The 22,966-nt window shown below is 46.8% G+C and overlaps 1 protein-coding gene across 1 annotated transcript in view; it reads left to right on the top strand.

Moving 5' to 3' along the window:
* LOC126273231 (odorant receptor Or1-like) overlaps positions 1–22,715 on the top strand; it is a 597,605-nt gene extending 574,890 nt beyond the window's left edge. Inside the window, exons 5-7 of the mRNA XM_049976775.1 lie at positions 8,492–8,605; positions 15,718–15,873; positions 22,424–22,715. Coding sequence (XP_049832732.1) covers positions 8,492–8,605; positions 15,718–15,873; positions 22,424–22,495 — 342 coding nt within the window. The 3' untranslated portion in view covers positions 22,496–22,715. The remainder of the gene's footprint in view (positions 1–8,491; positions 8,606–15,717; positions 15,874–22,423) is intronic.
* Positions 22,716–22,966: the final 251 nt, after the last annotated feature.

The following is a 22,966-nucleotide window of genomic DNA, read 5'->3' on the forward strand; positions in this document are numbered from 1 at the left end:
TATATTTGTAGTCACTTTGGTTTTTCACTTATTCTGGTTTCTTCCTTCCTTTGTTTGGTTCCTCTCCTTGTCCTTCTCCCTTTCACTGTCTTCCTTACTTTTCTCCTTGCCTTCTTCTCCTTGCCTTCTCCTCCTTGCCTTCTTCTCCTTGCCTTCTTCTCCTTGCCTTCTTGTCCTTGCCTTCTTGTCCACCCTCTGGTCTCCGCCTCGGCGTTTGAGACAGTCTGTCCTTTCTCTCCCTCTCCCCCTTCTTTTTTTTTCTCTTCTCCTTTCCTCCCTGTGCGTGCCGGAAGGCCCACCCACGCGTTCGCACACATAGCCGGTGACGGGGTAACGCGTAATTCCCCGCCCTGGGTAGACAAGTAAGGCACCCACGTACCCCTTGTAAAGGCCAGGCCCAGGGAGGGCTGATTGCCTGGGCTGACACCTTCCGACCATGCCGATTGGTCCCTCCGTCCATTTCTCGGGAGATGTGACCTGAGGTGTAAACATTCACTTAAAGCGGGAGTTCCCTATTAGAGGGTCCCCACAAGGAAGGAGCCCGCCATCGGAGACGCTGGCAATCATGGGGGATTCATCCGCAATGGATTTCTCTTCTTCTCTCGACTACTGCCCAAAAACGGAAACTTGACCGGCCACCAGTGACAAAAGTGCTACCGCCTGCCCCAAAGTTCCTCGTAGATTCTCGATCTGAGGACGGAAAGGATTTTTCATCTGTCAACCCTTTCGTTATCCAGAAGGGTGTAGATTCCATAGACAGATCGGTCAAGTGTTGTACCAGGTTGCGTAACGATACCTTGTTACTAGAAACTGAGAGCGCCTTTCAGGTACAAAAACTGCTTCAGGCCACACTCCTGTACACATTCCCCGTCCGGGTGGAGGCTCACCGCACTTTGAATTCGTCGCGTGGTGTGGTATATTGACGGACTGACTGACGAGGAGATTCAGTCTTTCCTCGCTGAGCAGGGCGTGACGGCTGTTCATAGGGTCGTGAAAAACGTCAACATTGACCTTGTACCGACCCGGACACATTTCTTGACCTTTGATAGTGTTCAGCTGCCGTCGCGCATTAAAGCGGGCTACGAGGTTATTTCTGTTCGCCCCTATGTCCCGACACCTACGCGCTGCTACCAGTGTCAGCGTTTTAATCACACTCGCCAGTCTTGTCCTAACGCGGCTAAATGTGTCACTTGTGGCAGGGATGCCCATGAGGGTGAGTGTCCACCTCCGTCTCCTAGTTGTGTGAACTGTCAAGGTGACCATCCAGCATCCTCCCGTGACTGTCCCATCTACAAGGAAAAACGCCGTATACAGGAAATTCGGGTCAAAGAGAAAGTGTCACCTCGGCTGCTCGCAAGCTATTTGCTAGTAGGAAGCCTACGCTGCTCCCAGCGGGGAAATACAGTACTGTCCTCGCCTCTCCTCGGACTACCAGGGAGGTGGCGACGCAGACATGCGATCTGACCTTCAGCAGTACGGTCGTCCGTTAGGCCAGTGCTAAGATCGCCCGGTCGACGTCTCCTCTTCCTCCCGTCCCCCCTCAGACACAAGCACCTTTATCAGCTTCTGCCAAGACGAAGACCCAGAAATCAGATGCACGGGCCTTCAAGAAGGAACCGTCCCGTGCAGACTTCCTACGTACCTCGAACTCCCAGCCATCGACCAGTACTTCCACTAAACGACCTTCCAAGAAGGCTCATAGGAAGCAAAGTTCTCCTTCTCCGCCACGGCGCATTTCTTCTCCTGCGCCACCCAGCGGTTGCCGCCCCAGGCCGTCATCCGTTTCGCCTGGCCACGCCGCTGGTAGCCGAACATCTCGCCGTTCACCGGCAGAGGAAGTTCTCCCTCCCGGTCATCTTAACAAGATGGCCAATGAACCTCTTGAACCAATTGGCGATGGCTTTCTACCTACAGATAGCGGCGGCAGTGCTCGCTCGAAGCCAGGCCCTCAACGGCCTTCGAGGTGACCACTTCTTGCTTCTCCTTTTTCTTTTTCTTCTCACGATGGCACTTATTCACTGGAATATTCGTAGCATTCGTTCCAACCGAGAGGACTTAAAGTTGCTGCTCCGCTTGCACTGTCCGCTCGTCGTCGCTATCCAGGAAACTAAGCTACGCCCATGCGATAAAATTGCCTTGCCACACTATACCTCTGTGCGTTTTGACCTACCCCCTATGGCGGGTATTCCAGCTCATGGAGGCGTTACGTTGCTGGTCCGGTATGATGTTTACTACGATCCCATCACATTGCACTCCGGCCTGCAGGCAGTTGCCGTCCGAATTACTCTCCCCACTTTTACACTTCGCATTTGCACCGTTTACACTCCATCGTCGACTGCCGTTACCAGGGCAGACATGATGCAAATTATTGCTCAGCTACCTGCACCATTTTTGTTAACTGGAGACTTCAATGCCCACCATCCTCTTTGGGGATCTCCAGCGTCCTGCCCGAGGAGCTCCCTGTTAGCAGACCTTTTCAACCACCTCAATCTTGTCTGCCTCAATATTGGCGCCCCTACTTTTCTTTCGGACACATCTCACACCTATTCCTATTTATACCTCTCTATATGTACTACCCAACTTGCACGTCGGTTTGAGTGGTATGCACTTTCTGATACATATTCGTGCGACCACTTCCCGTGTGTTATCCATTTCCTGCATCATACCCCCTCTCTGTGCTCAACTAGTTGGAACATCTCCAAAGCAGACTGGGGCTATTCTCTTACAGGGCGACCTTTCAGGATAGAACCTTCGCAAGCTGTGATAGTCAGGTCGCACACCTCATGGAAGTCATTCTCACTGCTGCTGAATATTCCATTCCTCACACTACTTCTTCTCCACGTCGCGTACCGGTCCCCTGGTGGACCGCAGCATGTAGAGACGCCTTACGTGCTCGTCGACGTGCTTTACGCACCTTTAATTGTATCAATTATAAAAGATTACGTGCGCAGTGTCGTCGTGTTATTAAAGAAAGCAAGAAAGCCAGCTGGGCTGCTTTCACAAGCACCTTCAACAGTTTTACTCCTTCTTCTGTTGTCTGGGGTAGCCTGCGTCGGCTATCTGGCACTAAGGTCCACTCACCAGTTTCTGGCTTGACGGTCGCGAATGACGTCCTTGTGGCTCCTCAGGATGTCTCCATTGCCTTATGCCGCTTTTTCGCTGAGGTTTCGAGCTCCGCTCATTACCACCCTGCCTTCCTGCCCCGAAAACAGGCAGAGGAGGCTAGGCCACCTAACTTCCGCTCCCCGAATCGTGAGAGTTACAATGCCCCATTCAACATGCCTTAACTCGAAAATGCACTTGCCCGGTCATGGTCCTCCGCTCCAGGGCCTGATTCTATTCATATTCAGATGCTGAAGAACCTTTCTCCTGCGGGTAAAGGTTTCCTTCTTCGTACTTACAATTGAATCTGGATTCAGGGTCATGTTCCCACATGCTGGCGCGAGTCTATTGTTGTACCGATTCCTAAGCCGGGGAAGGACAAGCACTCGCCTTCCAGTTATCGACCCATCTCGCTTACCAGCTGTGTGTAAGGTAATGGAGCGAATGGTTAACTCTTGATTGGTTTGGCTGCTCGAATCTCGACGCCTACTTACCAATGTACAATGTGGATTTTGTAGGCGCCGCTCTGCTGTTGACCATCTGGTTACATGGTCGACCTTCATTATGTATAACTTCTTGCGGAAGCGCCCGACCGCGTTGTGTTCTTTGATTTGGAGAAGGCTTACGACACCTGTTGGAGGGCGGGCATTCTCCGCCCCATGCATACATGGGGCATTCGCGGTCGCCATCCTCTTTTTATTTGTTCCTTTTTAATGGATCGACAGTTCAGGGTACGTGTGGGTTCTGTCCTGTCAGACACCTTTCGCCAGGAGAATGGGGTGCCACAGGGCTCAGTTTTGAGCGTCGCTCTCTTCGCCATAGCGATCAATCCAATAATGGATTGCCTCCCAGCTGATGTATCAGACTCCCTTTTCGAGGACGATTTTACCATCTATTGCAGCGCACATATTTCCTGGAGCGCTGTCTTCAGCGTTCTCTTGACCGTCTTTACTCCTGGAGTGACGCCAATGGCTTCCTTTTTTCTGCCGAGAAGGCGGTCTGTATTAACTTCTGGCGCTACAAAGAGTTTCTCCCACCGGATCCTTACGACTCGGTCCCGTTGCTCTCCCATTCGTGGAGACAACAAAATTTTTAGGTCCTACATTTGGCAGGAAACTTAGCTCGTCTTTATATGTGTTATATTTGGCTGCCCGTTGTACCCGTTCTTTAAATGTCCTCCGTGTTCTCAGCGGTATGTGGTGGGGAGCGGATCGAACCGTCCTACTTCGCCTATATCGATCGATCGCCCGCTGCAGGCTGGATTATGGGAGCTTCGTATACTCCTCTGCACGGCCGTCCATCTTACTCCACCTCAACTCCAAACAACATCGGGGTTTACGTCTTGCGATCGGAGCGTTTTATACTAGTCCCGTCGAGAGTCTTCATGCGGAAGCCGGTGAATTGCCACTGACCTACCGGCGCGATATGCTGCTTTGTCGTTATGCCTGTCGGCTTCTGTCAATGCCCGACCACCCGTCGTATCGTTCCTTTTTTGACGACTCTCTCTACCGTGAATACGGGTTGTACGTCTCTGCCGTGCTACCCTTGGAGTTTGCTTTCGTCGCCTTCTTCAGCACCTTGATTTTTCACTCCCTGCAACCTTTAGAGTGGGCGAGAGCCACACGCCACCTTGGCTCCAGGCTCAGGTTCGCGTTCACCTTGACCTCAGCCCGCTCCCAAAGGAGGTTACCCCCGGTTCGGTATACTACTCCAGTTTTGTCGAACTTCGTTCGAAATTCATTAATATGACCTTCATTTATACAGATGGCTCTAAGACCAGTGACGGGGTCGGGTGTTCTTTTATTGTCGGGGCACACAGTTTCAAATACCGGCTACATGGACATTGTTCGGTCTTCACAGCTGAGCTATTTGCCCTCTACCAGGCTGTTCTTTACATCTGCCGCCACCGACATTCTGCTTATGTCATCTGCTCTGATTCCCTGAGCACCATCCAGAGCCTCATTGATCCCTATCCGATTCACCCTTTTGTGCACCGGATCCAACGCTCTCTTCAGCAACTGGTGGACGACGGTTCACCGGTTAGCTTTATGTGTGTTCCTGCTCATGTCGGTATCCCTGGGAACGAAGCTGCAGATGCCGCGGCCAAGGCTGCGGTCCTCCAGACTCGGACAGCTTCTTGTTGTGTCCCTTCATCAGATTGTAGCAGGGTCATTTGTCAGCGCATTTTGTCGCTGTGACATGCCGATTGGGCTTCACTTACGGACAACAAGCTTCGGGCCTTGAAACCTCTTCCCGTGGCTTGGACGTCCTCTTCACGCTCCTCTCGGCGGGAGGGGGTCGTTTTGGCTCGGGTACGACTTGGACACTGGCGGTTCAGCCATCTGCTGACAGCTGCACCGGCGCCGTTCTACGCATGTAGGCAATTGTTGACGGTCCGTCACATTTTAACGTCATGTCCGAATTTTAATACCCTGCGTGTTGATCTTGGCCTGCCATGTAATCTGGATGCCATTTTAGCGGATGACCCAGGAGCAGCTGCTCGCATTCTTCGTTTTATCAACATGACAAACCTGCCTAAGGTCATTTGATTATGCTGTTTTTTTAATCCTCTGTCTATGTCTTTTACAGTATTGTCCATTTTAGCTGCTGTTTTAACCTTGTGCCTCGCGGTGCATTCCTAACTTAGTCTGGGCGCTAATGACCATTGTATTTGTGCGCCCTAAAAACACACAAAAAAACTGACATGACAAAAGTCACGGGTTAGTGATATGCACGTGTACGAACGGCGCTAATATCGCGTACACAGGGTATAAAAAGGCAGTGCATTGGCGGAGCTGTTATGTGTACTCAGGTGATTCACGTGAAAACGTGTCCGCCGTGCTTTCGGCCGCACGACGGGAATTTACAGAGTTTCAGCGTGGAATGGTAGTTGGAGCTACACGCATTGGACATTCCATTTCGGAAATCGTTAGGAAACTCAGTGTTTCGAGATCCACGGTTTCAAGCGTGTGTCGAGAACACCAATTTTCAGGAATTAGGTCTCACCACGGACAACACAGTGGCCAGTGGCCTTCACTTAGCGACCGAGTGCAGCGTCGTTTGCGTAGAGTTGTCAGTGATAACAGACAAGCAACAGCACATGAAATACCTTCAGAAATCAGAGTGGGACGTACCACGAACATATACGCTAGGACAGTGCCGCGAAATCGGGGGTTAATGGGCTATGGCAGCAGACGACCGACACGAGCACCTCTGCTAACAGGACGACGTCGCCGGCAGAGTCTCTCTTGGGCTCGTGACCATATCGGTTATATCTTAGACGACTGGAAAACTGTGACCTTGTCACATAAGTCACAGTTTCAGTTGGTAAGAGCTGATGGTAGGGTGTGGCTCAGACCTAATGAAGCCAAGGATCCAAGTTGTCGACAAGGCACTGCGGATACTGGTGGTGGCTCCGTAATGGTGCGGGCTGCCTTTATATGGCATGGACTAGGTCCTCTGGTCCAACTAAACCGATCATTGACTGGAAATGTTCATGATTGACTACTTGGAATTATTCGCAGCCATGTCCCCAAATAACGATATACACTCCTGGAAATGGAAAAAAGAACACATTGACACCGGTGTGTCAGACCCACCATACTTGCTCCGGACACTGCGAGAGGGCTGTACAAGCAATGATCACACGCACGGCACAGCGGACACACCAGGAACCGCGGTGTTGGCCGTCGAATGGCGCTAGCTGCGCAGCATTTGTGCACCGCCGCCGTCAGTGTCAGCCAGTTTGCCGTGGCATACGGAGCTCCAGCGCAGTCTTTAACATTGGTAGCATGCCGCGACAGCGTGGACGTGAACCGTATGTGCAGTTGACGCACTTTGAGCGAGGGCGTACAGTGGGCATGCGGGAGGCCGGGTGGACGTACCGCCGAATTGCTCAACACGTGGGGCGTGAGGTCTCCACAGTACATCGATGTTGTCGCCAGTGGTCGGCGGAAGGTGCACGTGCCCGTCGACCTGGGACCGGACCGCAGCGACGCACGGATGCACGCCAAGACCGTAGGATCCTACGCAGTGCCGTAGGGGACCGTATCGCCACTTCCCAGCAAATTAGGGACACTGTTGCTCCTGGGGTATCGGCGAGGACCATTCGTAACCGTCTCCATGAAGCTGGGCTACGGTCCCGCACACCGTTAGGCCGTCTTCCGCTCACGCCCCAACATCGTGCAGCCCGCCTCCAGTGGTGTCGCGACAGGCGTGAATGGAGGGACGAATGGAGACGTGTCGTCTTCAGCGATGAGAGTCGCTTCTGCCTTGGTGCCAATGATGGTCGTATGCGTGTTTGGCGCCGTGCAGGTGAGCGCCACAATCAGGACTGCATACGACCGAGGCACACAGGGCCAACACCCGGCATCATGGTGTGGGGAACGATCTCCTACACTGGCCGTACACCTCTGGTGATCGTCGAGGGGACACTGAATAGTGCACGGTACATCCATACTGTCATCGAACCCATCTTTCTACCATTCCTAGACCGGCAAGGGAACTTGCTGTTCCAACAGGACAATGCACGTCCGTATGTATCCCGTGCCACCCAACGTGCTCTAGAAGGTGTAAGTCAACTACCCTGGCCAGCAAGATCTCCGGATCTGTCCCCCATTGAGCATGTTTGGGACTGGATGAAGGGTCGTCTCATGCGGTCTGCACGTCCAGCACGAACGCTGGTCCAACTGAGGCGCCAGGTGGAAATGGCATGGCAAGCCGTTCCACAGGACTACATCCAGCATCTCTACGATCGTCTCCATGGGAGAATAGAAGCCTGCATTGCTGCGAAAGGTGGATATACACTGTACTAGTGCCGACATTGTGCATGCTCTGTTGCCTGTGTCTATGTGCCTGTGGTTCTGTCAGTGTGATCATGTGATGTATCTGACCACAGGAATGTGTCAATAAAGTTTCTCCTTCCTGGGACAATGAATTCACGGTGTTCTTATTTCAATTTCCAGGAGTGTAATTCGTATGGATGACCGCGCAGGGCTACAATACTTCGCGACTTGGGCATAATCTAGAGGTTAGTTCGTGCACGAATTCCTGCAACTGCAACACGCACTTACGAACGACTAAAGAGGCAGCATGGCTCAGTATTTCTGCAGGGGACGTTCAACGTCTTGTGGAGTTTATGCCGCGTCGAGTTGCTGTACTATATAAGGCAATAGGACAACCGACTATACTAGGAGATATCCCATGACTCGTATTACGTCAGTGTATACTGGATCACAACTAAAAAATTAGAATGTACATAGAAAAATCGAAACAATAATCCACTGTAAAATCTTGTAGCCATAGAAGAAGAAAGAAGGACTCCAAATGGACCAAATGCATTTTCAGCACGCTTGACTCCAAAAATACAAAGTGACGCCTGCTTGCGCAGGTGCTACTGGAGACCGACGAGATGGCGGTAGTGGTGTCCACGGCCTCCAGCCTGGCCGTCTTCCTCAGTGGGATCGCTCTCTACTGCATCATCGGCCACACCATCATCGACCAGGTGGGTGTGTTGCTTTGTTGTTATTTGTTTGTTTCTTTTCTCGCACTTCGTAATCAGGGGCACAGAGAGAGAGGCAGGCGGGTAGACATGTCTTGTCGCGAAAATGCATTCTACGTTTCTGAAGGAGCGTTTACACCACACGAGACTTACCTAGCGAAACAACTGCGCGAGAGTGTGTCGCTAGAAAGCAGGCTCCCAGTTCATTTACGTCTACATCTATAATCAGCAAGCCACCTTTCCTGTTTCACTCGCGATTAGATTCTACGAAGAGTGATTGTCTGCAGCTAGAATTTTAAGACTACTGGAGGCTGCTGTAGACATAAGTAATCGTAAACTACGATAGTTCTCCAAGTAGCCGCAGTCAATAAGACAAAAATGGTTCAAATGGCTCTGAGCACTATGGGACTTAACATCTGAGGTCATTAGTCCCCTAGAACTTAGAACTAATTAAACCTAACCAACCTAAAGACATAACACACATCCACGCCCGAGGCAGGATTCGAACCTGGGACCGTAGCGGTCACGTAGTTCCAGACTGAAGCGCCTAGAACCGCACGGCCACACCGGCCGGCTCAATAAGACAGTAACCGCGTTATCGGTACGTTAGGTGTGTTGCATACCTATCAGGCATTACTTCATTTCGATCTCTTTGTTTGCGAATCCGATCAGTATCTTACTACACTGAAGATTAAAAAAAAAATAGTGATACACTTGCTTGAACAGTCCCCTGCTGCCATGCAGGGTCCATAGATTCATGAGTTTGTCTCCGTAACCGTACACGTGCATCCGCTCGATACAATTTGAAACAAGACTTATCCGACCAGACAAAATGTTTCCAGTCATCAACAGTCCAATATCGGCGTTGACGGGCCAGGGTAAGTCGTAAAGCTTCGTGTGGTGCAATCAGCGAGGGTACACGAGTGGGCCTTCTGCTCAGGAAGCCAATATCGATGATGTTACGTTGAATGGTTCGCACGCTGACGCTGTTGATGGCCCATCATTGAAATCTGCAGCAATTTTCGGTCAGGTTACACCTTTCTGTCACGTTGATCGATTCTATACAGTCGTCGTTGGTCCCGTTCTTGCAGGAGTTTTTTCCGGCAGCAGCGATGTCGGACATTTGATGTTTTAACAGGATTTCTGATATTGAGGGTACACTCGTGAAATACCCGTAAGAGAAAATCCCCACTTCATCGCTACCTGAGAGATGCTCAGTCCAATCGTCCGTGCGCTAAGTATAACACCACGTTCAAACTCATTTAAAATCTTTATAACCTGCCATTGTAGCAGCAGCAACGGATCTAACAACTGCACCAGGCACTTGTCTTATAGAGGCGTTGCCGACCGCAGCGCCGTCTTCTGCCTCTTTACATATCTCTGTATCTGAATACGCGTGCCTATACCAGTGTCTTTGGCGTTTACTAGTCTGAATTAAAAATCACAGCAAAGCAGACAGAAGCTGCGTTAGTATGTACTCCGTGTCACACACACACACACACACACACACACACACACACACACACACACACACACACACACACACACACAACACCAAAAACATAACTACGAAATATAAACAGTAAGAGCCTAACTGGAAACGCTATTATAGCACTGCTGACATCAGCCAAGTATTGCAGCTTCAGAATAATGCAGGCAGCTATTCTAAGCAAATCAGACTTTGATTTGTCCGGGATGAATAAGAAGTCATCCATTTCACAGCTGCAATACACAATGTTCCAGGAGAGGAGAGGAACAGGGAACTTCTATTCATTACAGTAGTTTGCTAAGCCTAATAAGTAATGTGATATTACAGTGCAGATATTGTGAAATTTGTCCTGTAAGTTTCTTCATTTGTGTGGGCTGTAAGTGGCTAGTAGAAAGACTATTTATATTTTCATTATGAGAAAAAGAAAGTTATGCGAGAGAAATTGACATGAAGATGTTTATTTAAAAAAGAAAAAAAATTACGTCAAAATATCGACATTGTAAACATTGTCTGATATTTTTTGTGTGCACCATAGAAACAAAATTTCAGATGGTTGTATCTGTATCCGAAGCAAAAGAGCACCCAAAAATCATTTCTATAAAGGAACGCACAAGACACGTCTCTAAATTTTTATTCTTTAGTGCTTTCCAGAACCTTAACATTTTTGAATGTCTATACAATTTCTCTCCAGCTATCAAAGCCATTACAATTAAACGTTGTGCACGCGTTTAAGATATGAAGCAAAACCCTATATAAGACTTATTCCTGAAGTTTTATTTTAAATTAATCTACATACCTGAGCAAATTATTTTTCGAAAACTCGGTTTCCAAATTAAAAAATCACCGTCAAAATAATATCAGTGTTCATTACTTTTTACGTAATGTCAGTTCGAAGGCTTCCACGGCCGGTGTCATTTTAAATAAAATCATTTTCGGTATTGGGTCGCGCCATTGTAACTACTAAACAGGTAAGCTGCCGATATTTCGACCGATTTACTGCGGCGCTCATCAGGCTGGTTAACTGCTGTATACGGGTGAATTTCTTACTTTATATACAGACATTTTCAGTTATTGGTTGCCTATCAAGATGTCACTGGACAACTTGAGGAGGTTGTTATGGAGGGGTGGCTGTACGATACCCTATTGCCTGTGTTTGGCTGTATATAAAATTTGATCGAATTGTTCTTCATAGAGTTGGAGGTATGTGAGAATATAACCATACTGCATTTTCATATATGTCCCTCTTCCCCCCTCTCTCTTAAATACCTTACCAGTATAACTGATGCAAAAATAAACCTCGCAATAATACAACTTGCTTTACTTAGTTTTATTTCAGCGTTTTTCTTTTTTGTTCCTGAGGAGTCAAAAGTTATGAGATACCGTGTCGGACCTCCTTTTGCTGGGCGTAGTGTAGCAACTCCACGTGGTATGGATTCAACAAGTCATTGGAAGTCCTCTGGAGAGATGTTGAGCCATGCTGTCTCTACAGTCGTCCATAATTGCTCAAGTGTTGCCGCTGCAGGATTTTGTGCACGAACTGACCACTGGATTATGTCCCATTAATGTTTGATGGGATTCATGTTAAGCGATGTGGGTGACCTTACCCATTCGCTCGAATTTTCTTGAATATTCTTCAAACCAGTGGTGAACAATTGTGGCCCGGTGACATGGCACAGTGTCATCTATACAAATTCCATCATTGTTACGGAACAAAACATCCATGAATGGCTTTAAACGATCTCCAAGTAACCGAACATCCAGTGAATCCAGTCCATTCCATGAAAACACAGCCCACGGCATTCTGAAGTCAGCACCAACTTTCACATATCTTGCTGAGAACCTGGCTCCGTCGAGTCTGCGCCACACTCCGTCCCTGCTGTCAACTCTTACCAATTGAAATCGGGTGTCATCTGACCATGCCATGGTTTTCCAGTCTAGGGTCCAACGATATGGTCACACGCCCAGGAAACGCACTGCAGGTGATGTCGAGCTGTTAGCAAAGGCACTAACGGATACGTTCGTCGCACGTCCCGCATTGATTTCATTGGTTATTTCAAGCAGTGTTGCGTGTCTGTTAACACTGAAAACTCTACGCAGACACCGCTGCTCTTGGTCGTCAAACAAAGCCTGTCGGAAATTGTATTGTCCGTGGTGACAGATAATGCCTGAAATGTGGTGGTCTCAGCACACTCTTGACACAGTGGATCTCGGAATACTGAAGTCCCTAACGATTTTGGAAATGGAGTGTCTCATGCGTCTAGGACCAATTACCATTCCGCGCTCAAGTCTGTTAATTTGCGCCGTGCAGCCAAAATGACGTCGGAAACATTTTTACACGAATCACCTGAGCACAAACGACAGCTCCGCCAATATACTGCCCTTTTATGCCTTGCGCGACACTACCGCTATTTGTACACTGAATCACCAAAGAAACTGGTATAGGCTTGTGCATGCAAGTACAGAGATATGTAACCAGGCAGAATACCGTGCTGCGATCGGCAACATCTGTATAAGACAGCAAGTGTCTGGCGCAGTTGTTAGATTGGTTACTGCTGGTACAATGGAACGTTATCAAGATTTAAGTGAAACTTCCTGGCAGATTAAAACTGTGTGCCCGACCGAGACTCGAACTCGGGACCCGAGTCTCGGTCGGGCACACAGTTTTAATCTGCCAGGAAGTTTCATATCAGCGCACACTCCGCTACAGAGTGAAAATCTCATTCTTCAAGATTTAAGAAGTTTGAATGTGGTAGTACAGTCGGCACACGCGCGATGGGACACAGCATCTTCGAGGTACCGATGAAGTGGGAATTTTCCCGTATGACCATTTCAAGAGTGTAGTGTGAATCCGATAGAACATCACATTTCTGACATCGCTGCGGCTGGAAAAAGATCCTGCAAGAACGCGACCAACGACGATTCAAGAGCATCGTTCAAAATGACAAAAGTGCAGCCCTTCGGCAAATTGCTGCAGGTTTCAATGCTGGGCCATCAACAGCCTCAGCTTGCGAACCATTCAACGTACCATAATCGATATGGGCTTTCGGAGCCGAAGGCCCACTCGTGTACTCTTGCTGGCTGCACGACGCAAAGCTTTACGCCTTGCCTGCGCCCATCAACACCAGTATTGGACTGTTGATGACTGTAAACATACTGCCTGGTCGGCCGAGTCTCGTTTCAAACTGTATCGAGTGGATGGACGTGTACGGGTATGGAGACAACCTCATTAATCCATGGACCCTGAATGCCAGCAAGGTACTGTTCAAGCTGATGGAATCTCTGTAATAGTGTGAGGTGTGGGCAGTTGGAGTGATATGGGACCCCTGATACGTCTAGGTACGACTCTGACAGGCGACACGCAGTTAAGCATCTTGTCTGATCACCTACATCCATTCTTGTCGAGTCCGGCCATCCTGATTTAGGTTTTCCATGATTTCACTAAATCGCTCCAGGAAAATGTCGGGATGGTTCCTTTCAAAGGGCACGGCCGACTTCCTTCCCCGTCCCTCCCTAATCCGATGAGACCGATGACCTCGCTGTCTGGTCTCCTTCCCCAAAAACAACAACAACATTCATGTCGATTGTGCACTCTGGCGGACTTGGGCAATTCCAGCAAGACAGTGCGACACCCCACACATCCAGAATTTTATCACAGTAGCTCCAGCTCTTCTGAGTTTAAACACTTCACCTGGCCACCAACACCCCAGACGTGAACATTACTGAGCACATCTGGGATGCCTTGAAATATGCTGTTCAAAAGTGATCTCCACCCCTCATACTCTCACAGATTTACAGGCAGCCCTGCAGGATTAATAGTTTTAGTTTCCTCCAGCTTTACCTCAGACATTTGTATGTCAATCCTTTTAGCAGGAGGTCTCTGCGACGACGGCCGTTTGCTATCGTGACAAAAAATAAAAACACCTGCAGCCGTCCTTATGATTTTATTTTATTTTGTCTCTACCAGTTGGTTGGAGTGCTGACACATTATCTGCGTATCCCGTAATGCTGGCAACTGATGAGTTATTCATGGGGATCATATAAACCTGTACGACATCAAAACAGCCTGAAGATGACGCAATGAAGCGTTGAAACTGGTTGCGACAAAATAAAATGAAATCAAAAGGAGGTGTTTTTATTTAAGACATTAGTCGGGTTCATACCACAGCTTGTTGCGGCACTTCAGCGTGCTCGGGGGCCCTACAGGATCTAGGCAGGTATGCCAGCTTCTTTTGCTCTTCAGTATATATGTGCATATACCCCACGACTTTTGCCACCTCAGCATATTTCGTTTTGGAGAGTCGGCAACAATGCGGCCACAACGCCACCAGAGCCGCGGTGGAAAGTGTTCACAAATGATTTTTTAGCCGTGTATCGACTCGTGCTACACCTTGTGTTTAGATTGCATTGGTTTTCCTTTTCTTCCCCTGACATGTTTGTTTGATAGGTTGTTTGTCATTAAGTGGCTGCTTGGTTGTCTTTTCCCTCTGCTATCGATATCTGCGTTTTTGCTTCCGGGAAACTACTATGGAGGAAATGAGATATTTGACCGGTGGTAACCTCGTGTGGTGGCGCGGAAGTAGGGGCGTTGCGCGCAGGCAGAGAGTGCGGTGGACACATGAGGGCAGTGTGGCTCTCCAGCGGTCAATTGTGTGGATCCTTTCCATCGGAGTCGTGTACTGCTTGTTCGAGCATAATTGCACGTTAAGTTCGTGGAAGGTTTAATCATTAAGTAATAATTTTGTGTAACCAGCGTCTCTTCTGCCTTGTGGCCTCCGGCGACCGGGTTTCCTGTCCCTGGCATCGGTGTAATTGAAGACAGTGATCTTTCCTTCTCCTCTCGTTACTGTCCAATTGGAGGTGTAGTTTTACCAGTTTAATTGTTTCGCTATTCTGTCGTGGGTTATGAGCAAATTCATGCTTCTTGTTGGTTGGTCATGTGGTCGCTTATTCAGGACTTTGTGGTGGAATATTTCCTTGCACGAGGTTAGCTCTAATTGTGTCAGTAAGTTAAGCCATCTTATAACAAGTTTTCGCTGGCTAAAAGCCGGTGCAGTGACCAGCCTGAGAGTGGAAATTGTGTTTACGGGCGTATTTAAATTGGTCAGTATTCTGTGTAGTCTGAGCATCCCTGAGTGGGTGATTTCTGGCCGCCTTACACGGGTCCGTCATATCTGTTATGTTCTAATGATATTCCAGGACACTTTTGTTTAATATTTTTTAAATTCCTTTTATTGCCATTAATCATGTGTTTGCTAAGACCTATTTAATCTTTTTTTAGTGGCGGTGTTGGTAGCTTCACTACCTCACCGTACTTTACTAACAAAGTTCTGTATTTACTTTAGTAGCCTGTTTACTAATGTTCTTTAAATTTTTTCAAACTGTTGTATTGCTATAAATTACTTGATTGGCGTTAGCGGCGTGTTTTGAAGGTAGTTTATTGCCGTAATGCTGGTTTCTGTAAGATACAAATAAAAATTTGTGAAAATCTCAACTCGGCAGTAAACTACTAGAAATTTGGCCCCGTTTCCCAACTTGTGGCGTGGCTTGTAGTAACCGTAACCACTGCGTGTGTCTGATTTGGTTCGTCGCGGCTAGCAGTAACGTACTTTGTGTGCTGTGTGTGCAGAGCGAGCAGCTGCCAGAGGCGGTGTACAGCAGCGGATGGACCGGCGCGGACGCCTCCTTCCGCAGCACGGTCTCCATTCTGATGGTGCGCGCCTCGCAGCCCCTCAGCATCACCGTGGGCAAGATGCGCGTGCTGTCCAAGCCCACGTTCGTGCAGGTCTGAGGCGCACACTACTTCTAGCATTACTCTGCATTCGGCTGCCGTAAGCTGCCTTCTCCGATTACACTAACGGTCGTCACACGAGGCATGTCCAAAAGTTAAAGAGTGTTCAATAGTTTACAATTCAAAAAGCATTATGCAGGGTGCGTCGCGTAAAACTCGAAACATGTACGTTTCAAATACAACTGAAATTACTAAACTTCCGGTAGTTTGAAACACAATTGTTAAAATAGGAATTGTATGTGAGCGTGTTTTTTTTTGTGATATGTTACAATACAGCATCACCGGTCTATTGCGGTCTAAATGTGTTGATGAGGCAGTAAATTTATCCACAGGGCAGTGACTGCGTCTCTGCAATTCACTTTGGAGGTGTGGCGGTGGGACTTGTAGTCCCGTACCACCCTCTGACGGTGACAGTACTACATGAGTCAGGCAGAAAAATTTAGCCTAACGTGGGCAGGTATGATTGAAAAGTATTGGACGTAGAATGGGGGCTAGTCCTGCCAAAGGATGCGTCCGTGGTGGGCGTACCGGACCTATCGTTAGCCATGGTTGGAATCCGATTCCTGTAGGATGGTTAGGGGAACCGGATGTCGATGCCAGGGGCGTGGAAGTGTGGTCCCAACGTGGCGTAACCCATGGACAGTGTCCCGCAAGGCATCCCCTTTCTCATAGAGCCGCCGCGCGTTGTTGCGTAAGGTCGTCTTGAGGGGGGCGATATGCGCTTCCTCGTGGAGAGTGACACTTCTCGTGAGTGGCGGGGCGTGCAGGCTCCACCTGAGCCCCTTGTTCTGCAGGCGTTGCAATGTCCGCATCCTGGTGACACTAATCGTGACCCGTGCAGCAGATCCATACGTCAGGGCAGGCAGAATTACTGTTCGGTAAATGCGGAGCTTGGTATGCACGTTAAGTTCCCTACTGCGAAAGAGCGGATACAAATCCCTGGTTAGCTTTTGCCCCTTGTTGGTGACATACTCCGCATGGCAGTGGAAGAGCAACTTGTGGTGCATCTGGACCCCGAGATAGGTGGTTGTCGGGGACCAGGGCACAGTTGAAGAGGCTTATAAATAACTGCCAAGATGTGATTCTTCAGTTTCTTCTTGCGTATTTGTTGCTCGAACAGTCCACTGGTATACCGCCGGTATACCCGTGGGGGGATAGGATTTAAATCGGCCGCCCGCCCTCAGGAGCTCAGTTCGTCAGCGCACCTGACGATGGTGACATGTCTGATCGCCGAAATATTGTGCCCGTTGGACACTATGAACCGGCAGTATACCCATGGACTGTTCGAGCAACTGCCAAGATGGTTAACGTCTATTGGAAAATCTCCCGCATACATTGTCCAAGAACGAACTGCGTACCTACAATAATCGTACAACATGAGCATGTCGACTTTTTCTGGGTTGGTAAATCCCATCGTCCACACACGACCTATTGCTTGGACTGCCACACGCTAACTGCCTGACAACTGGCAATGCGTTTATAAAACACTCACACGCAATGCCGGCAAAGATAACATCGTACCTAGCAACTACGCACGTTGTGGAAACTTTCCAAAATACAATATCTCGTAACGACCCACACTGGAATCCTGCAACAGACAACATTGACATTGTAATTCCTACATTTAGTATGTTTGTACAAAAAAAAACAGTTTCTAAGTGTTATTACAATCTGTTTATTATAGTAGTGCCAGCCTGTGAAAACCACACATCAATAGCACTTCTCATTCTCGCAATATTTGCGGTGCAAGTTTTAGTTGATTCAGTCTGTATTAATGAACAATTTGAAAATTCACAAGCATACATAAGACACTCTTTTTCGACGTAGACGCCTCAGTTCTTGTTTATGCTGCAGTCAGAGAAGTCTCCTGTCACCTTTTTGGCCCATTGTTTGATGGCACTGCTGATGTCAAAGTCGATAGAAAAACTTTTTCCACCCGTAAACAAAATTCAGAGAGATGAAAAAATGAAAATCTGAAAGTACTAGATCAGAGCTGGGAGCGGAGTGGTTTATGATGCCTCATCCGAATAAATCTAATAGCTGCTTTGTGGCGTAATTGTGTGGGAACAAGCGTTGCCATGCCGCAAGCACATTCCCTTCCGTAATATCCCCCTTCTTTAGTTCTGGATCACGCTCCGTATTTTTTAAGGTTTCATTGTACTTCGCAGCATTACTTATTTTACTATGGAGCAATAATTCACTGATGAGAATCCCTTTAATGTCGCAAAAGACAGACCATGATGTTTCGGGCGGAAACAACGGTCTGAATTTTTTCGTTGCGGATGAATGGGGACGTCGCCACCACGTTATCTCCTTGTCTCAGTGATGTAGTGGGTCACCCACGTTTAGTCCCCTGTCACACTAAAGTCAAGGAACTGTCCACCTTCCAGTTTGAATTCCTGTGGATATGCATTTCCGTTGACGTTATGTTGATATGTCAGCTGTTCAGGTAGCCACTCGAAGGTGGCAGTCTATCCACATTTCATATGATTTTGTAGTTTTACTATGTTCTATAGAGTGTCTTTTCTCTGCCTGTGTTTTATCATACTTTTTACCATTCGGGGAATGAGGTGGGGGCAGGAAGATCACGCTGGGAACCGAAGTGACTGATTCTTTTCATTGCTTCTGAGACATACTGAATCTACGTTAATGGCGTAGGCTGAAGCAATGAATAAAAATTTGTAGATATTGAGGATTGGAACCCAGATCTCCTGGTAACTGGGCAGATGCACTAAACACTGCACTACATTGGCACTGCAGCTAGTACACCTACACGGATTACCCTAGTACGTCTCCCTCCCTGACACAAATTCCCGTTCACTCCTTAGTCCATTACTATTCCTCTTCTTAATTCTCAACCATATTTCAAAGGCTCTCCAATACTGGAATAGCTCCTTAGCGATGAGCGAAATGGTCTGAGGCATGAATTTGAATTTGTATCGGAGGAGTAAATGTTGTTGTTGTTGTCCTCAGTCTTGAGACTGGTTTGATGCAGCTCTCCATGCTACTCCATCCTGTGCAAGCTTCTTCATCTCCCAGTACCTACTGAATCTGCTTAGTGTACTCATCTCTCGGTCTCCCTCTACGATTTTTACCCTCCACGCTGCCCTCCAACGCTAAATTTGTGATCCCTTGATGCCTCAAAACATGTCCTACCAACCGATCCCTTCTTCTGGTCAAGTTGTGCCACAAACTTCTCTTCTCCCCAATCCTATTCAATACCTCCTCATTAGTTACGTGATCTATCCACCTTATCTTCAGTATTCTTCTGTAGCACCACATTTCGAAAGCTTCTATTCTCTTCTTGTCCAAACTAGTTATCGACCATGTTTCACTTCCATACATGGCTACACTCCAAACAAATACTTTCAGAAACGACTTCCTGATACATAAATCTATATTCGATGTTAAGAAATTTCTCTTCTTCAGAAACGCTTTCCTTGCCATTGCCAGTCTACATTTTATATCCTCTCTACTTCGACCATCATCAGTTACTTTAGTTCCTAAATAGCAAAACTCCTTTACTACTTTAAGTGTCTCATTTCCTAATGTAATTCCCTCAGCATCACCCGATTTAATTTGACTACATTCCATTATCCTCGTTTTGCTTTTGTTGATGTTCATCTTATATCCTCTTTTCAAAACACCGTCTATTCCGTTCAACTGCTCTTCCAAGTCCTTTGCCATCTCTGACAGAATTACAATGTCATCGGCGATCCTCAAAGTTTTTACTTCTTCTCCATGAATTTTAATACCTACTCCAAATTTTTCTTTTGTTTCCTTTACTGCTTGCTCAATATACAGATTGAATAACATCGGGGAGAGGCTACAACCCTGTCTCACTCCTTTCCCAGCCACTGCTTCCCTTTCATGCCCCTCGACTCTTATGACTGCCATCTGGTTTCTGTACAAATTGTAAATAGCCTTTCGCTCCCTGTATTTTACCCCTGCCACCTTTAGAATTTGAAAGAGAGTATTCCAGTCAACATTGTCAAAAGCTTTCTCTAAGTCTACAAATGCTAGAAACGTAGGTTTGCCTTTCCTTAATCTTTCTTCTAAGATAAGTCGTAAGGTCAGTATTGCCTCACGTGTTCCAACATTTCTACGGAATCCAAACTGATCCTCCCCGAGGTCCGCATCTACCAGTTTTTCCATTCGTCTTTAAAGAATTCGCGTTAGTATTTTGCAGCTGTGACTTATTAAACTGATAGTTCGGTAATTTTCACATCTGTCAGCACCTGCTTTCTTTGGGATTGGAATTATTATGTAAATGTATTAGGATAATCCGAGCAGGTGTAGTAACTGTAGTGCCAGAGTGTGACTTTGTTTATCATATTTGCCTACTATGTAGGAGACCTGTGTTCGGATTCAATATTGGTGCAAGTTTTCATTCATTTCTTCAGCGTACATAATTATTGGATTGGATTTTTTGGTACTCTGCACCCTATGTACCCTTACCAACCTTCCTGTACATGATTGCAAACGTCTACACATTGGTAAACTCAGGAGGACTTTCTTAATTCAGCATTGTAGCAGGGCGTGGGAACGGCTGTTGAGTTTAATTTGTCGAAGAGTCGCATCTGTCTGCCTGGACTTTCTTAACGCACAGCTTCATGGCTGGGTTTGCCAGGTAAGCGCTTTTTCAGATTTTAAATGTTGGACCGATGCAACATTTTGACCAAATGAACCTGCTGTCATCTGATTGGAGGAGACACCTGATGCCACTGAAAAATTCGTCTTGTCAATTAGCCAGTTTGCCCCTTTCTTTCTGTCTCTGTTCATGGGGCGAGGCAGGTTGGATTTTACGCAGAGTTAGTCAGCCACTGTGTTGGGGTCCGGTGAGAAGGACGTACCACTTGCGTGCGCGCTTTGAAAGTGATTTTGGATCGGAGAAAGTTCAGATATCTGTGTTAGGAACTTTCTATAATTTTGGAGGCATTTATCAGAAGCATTATGGTGTTCTCGTGAGTGGTAACTTTGCTATCATTTAACTAGATGCCACTAGGACCGACTTTCTTCTTTATCTGGTCACGATCCCCCGATTAACTTTCGTGTGTCACGCGCCAGTTTTCACAACTCTACCTTTACTATGAAATGGTGATTCCCATATGGTTAGTCTGTGAATATTTGAGTCTTCTTGTGTGAGTACGTGAGCGTCCATGTTGGTTTCCTTAGTTAAACTAATCCTCGCTTAATGATGATGATTAATATAATGACAACCGTATTCCCCATACAAGACCATAGTGTCAGGATATTACACGCATTAAATGTTTACTGAAGTTGAGGACAAAGCTCCATCTTGTGAATAAATGTCAATTTGGAATCAATTTATACCGTTAAATTTTTCCCCGACGTGCATACCGGCACGTCATTCCACGTTATGTGGTCATTAACCTAATATACCCTGTAAAAGAAATAGGCTAAGAAGCATTTAGTGAAGTTCATTCTGTGAGCAGTTAATCTGAAGGCCGGTATTGAAATTTCAGTTGCACGGTCTTTGTGATAGAACGTAGGGCTAAATTTAATTAAGGTTAATGTGACTTCAGGCGGTTTGGAATTCATTGGAAATGAGAAAATGATAAGCACTGTTTCGTTCAGTAGGAAGCTTGTGGCTACGAAGAAGTCCTTTTATATGGCAAACATTCGTCCCACCGAAAGACCAGTTACCGATATTTTGACTTTTTCAGTACTTTATAAACAGTGTTCGGGTCTTACCATCTCGCACACAATTTTAGGAAACCAAATCTTTCAGTAATGCTTAATGCAGAAGAGATCTGGAATTTCTGTAAACACTAACTTCCGTCTCGTCCAAAGTCAGTTGAAGGTGACACGAATCATTGCTTCGATCTCATTCACCATCTCATCAGTCATGCCTGACGGACGAGCACTCATTTTTTCATCACGAACATTCGTTCTGCCAAATTTTAGTGCACCACGCCACTTGTACACTTCAGTATGGTTCATCCCACCACCCCATAATCAGTTCCGATTCCGTTGAAAATCTGGAGCTGCAAAAAGAAACCGGATTACGCTCCTCAGCTCACAGATGGGAGGAGTAGGAATAGAGACACCCATTTCAACATGGTAGTACAACAATTTTCCAGCCCACTGAGGCAACCGAGCGTGCGCTTTACTGCCTATGCGTTATTCTTAAACGTAGTAGCCTACTATAGACTTCATCGGACAAAATTCCTTCGTCCGTCAGAGACACACTACACTTACTTTCTGGACATGCCTGCATTATGTTGCACGATCTCACCACACATACTCATACGAGGCTTTTGCAAATTACTGCTACATAGTGTTTGCAGTGTAAAAAAAAGCTCCTTTTTGATTATTCGCTTTTTAGGCTACTAACGAGCTGGCCTCTTTTATTACTCTTTGACACAGAACACCATTTGATGACTATATGTTGAAATGATGTTGCGTATAGCTTTTGCACATCTTTTATTCTCCGCTCCTTACCGTTGAGTGAGCTGTTGCAGAACTAACTTGTCTTATAGTAATTTCATTGTAGAACTAGCAGTTTGTTCTGTTCTTTCAGGTGCTGAATGGGTCATACACGCTGTTCAACTTTCTCTATAGGACACAGAGCGACAAGGAACGGAAAAGCTAGTTATTTTGAAGACGAAAGAAGAAATACGAGCATTGTGCATTCTGATAACATTACCACATGTATCTAGTCAGCTCCTATTTTTGCATGTCTATTTTGGAAGTAACATATAAGCTTTTATCACTGCAGTAGCTTTTAAAATCTGTCATTTTGCAATACTGAGGAGCAGCCTCACTTACTTGATAGTTTTATCTACAGCAGAAACTCAACGAAAATATTTCAATTACAGTTGTAGCGAATGAAGTAGGAAACACAAACTTCCTTATGATTAAAATAAAGTGAAACAAAAACTGAGTGAAATACTTGTTCATGGCATTCAGTTATTCAATACAAAAACCGTGTAATGTAAATTCTGTCACGACGGTAAATAATTCTGCTGAAGCTAATTTGAGAGGTCAAGTTCCTACCAAGCTCAGCATCCATATCGACGTAACAGATTGAGTTTGCATTGCACGTTGTAATCATTTTGTGATT

The sequence above is a fragment of the Schistocerca gregaria genome, chromosome 5, assembly GCF_023897955.1.
Source record: "Schistocerca gregaria isolate iqSchGreg1 chromosome 5, iqSchGreg1.2, whole genome shotgun sequence".
NCBI lineage: Eukaryota > Metazoa > Arthropoda > Insecta > Orthoptera > Acrididae > Schistocerca > Schistocerca gregaria.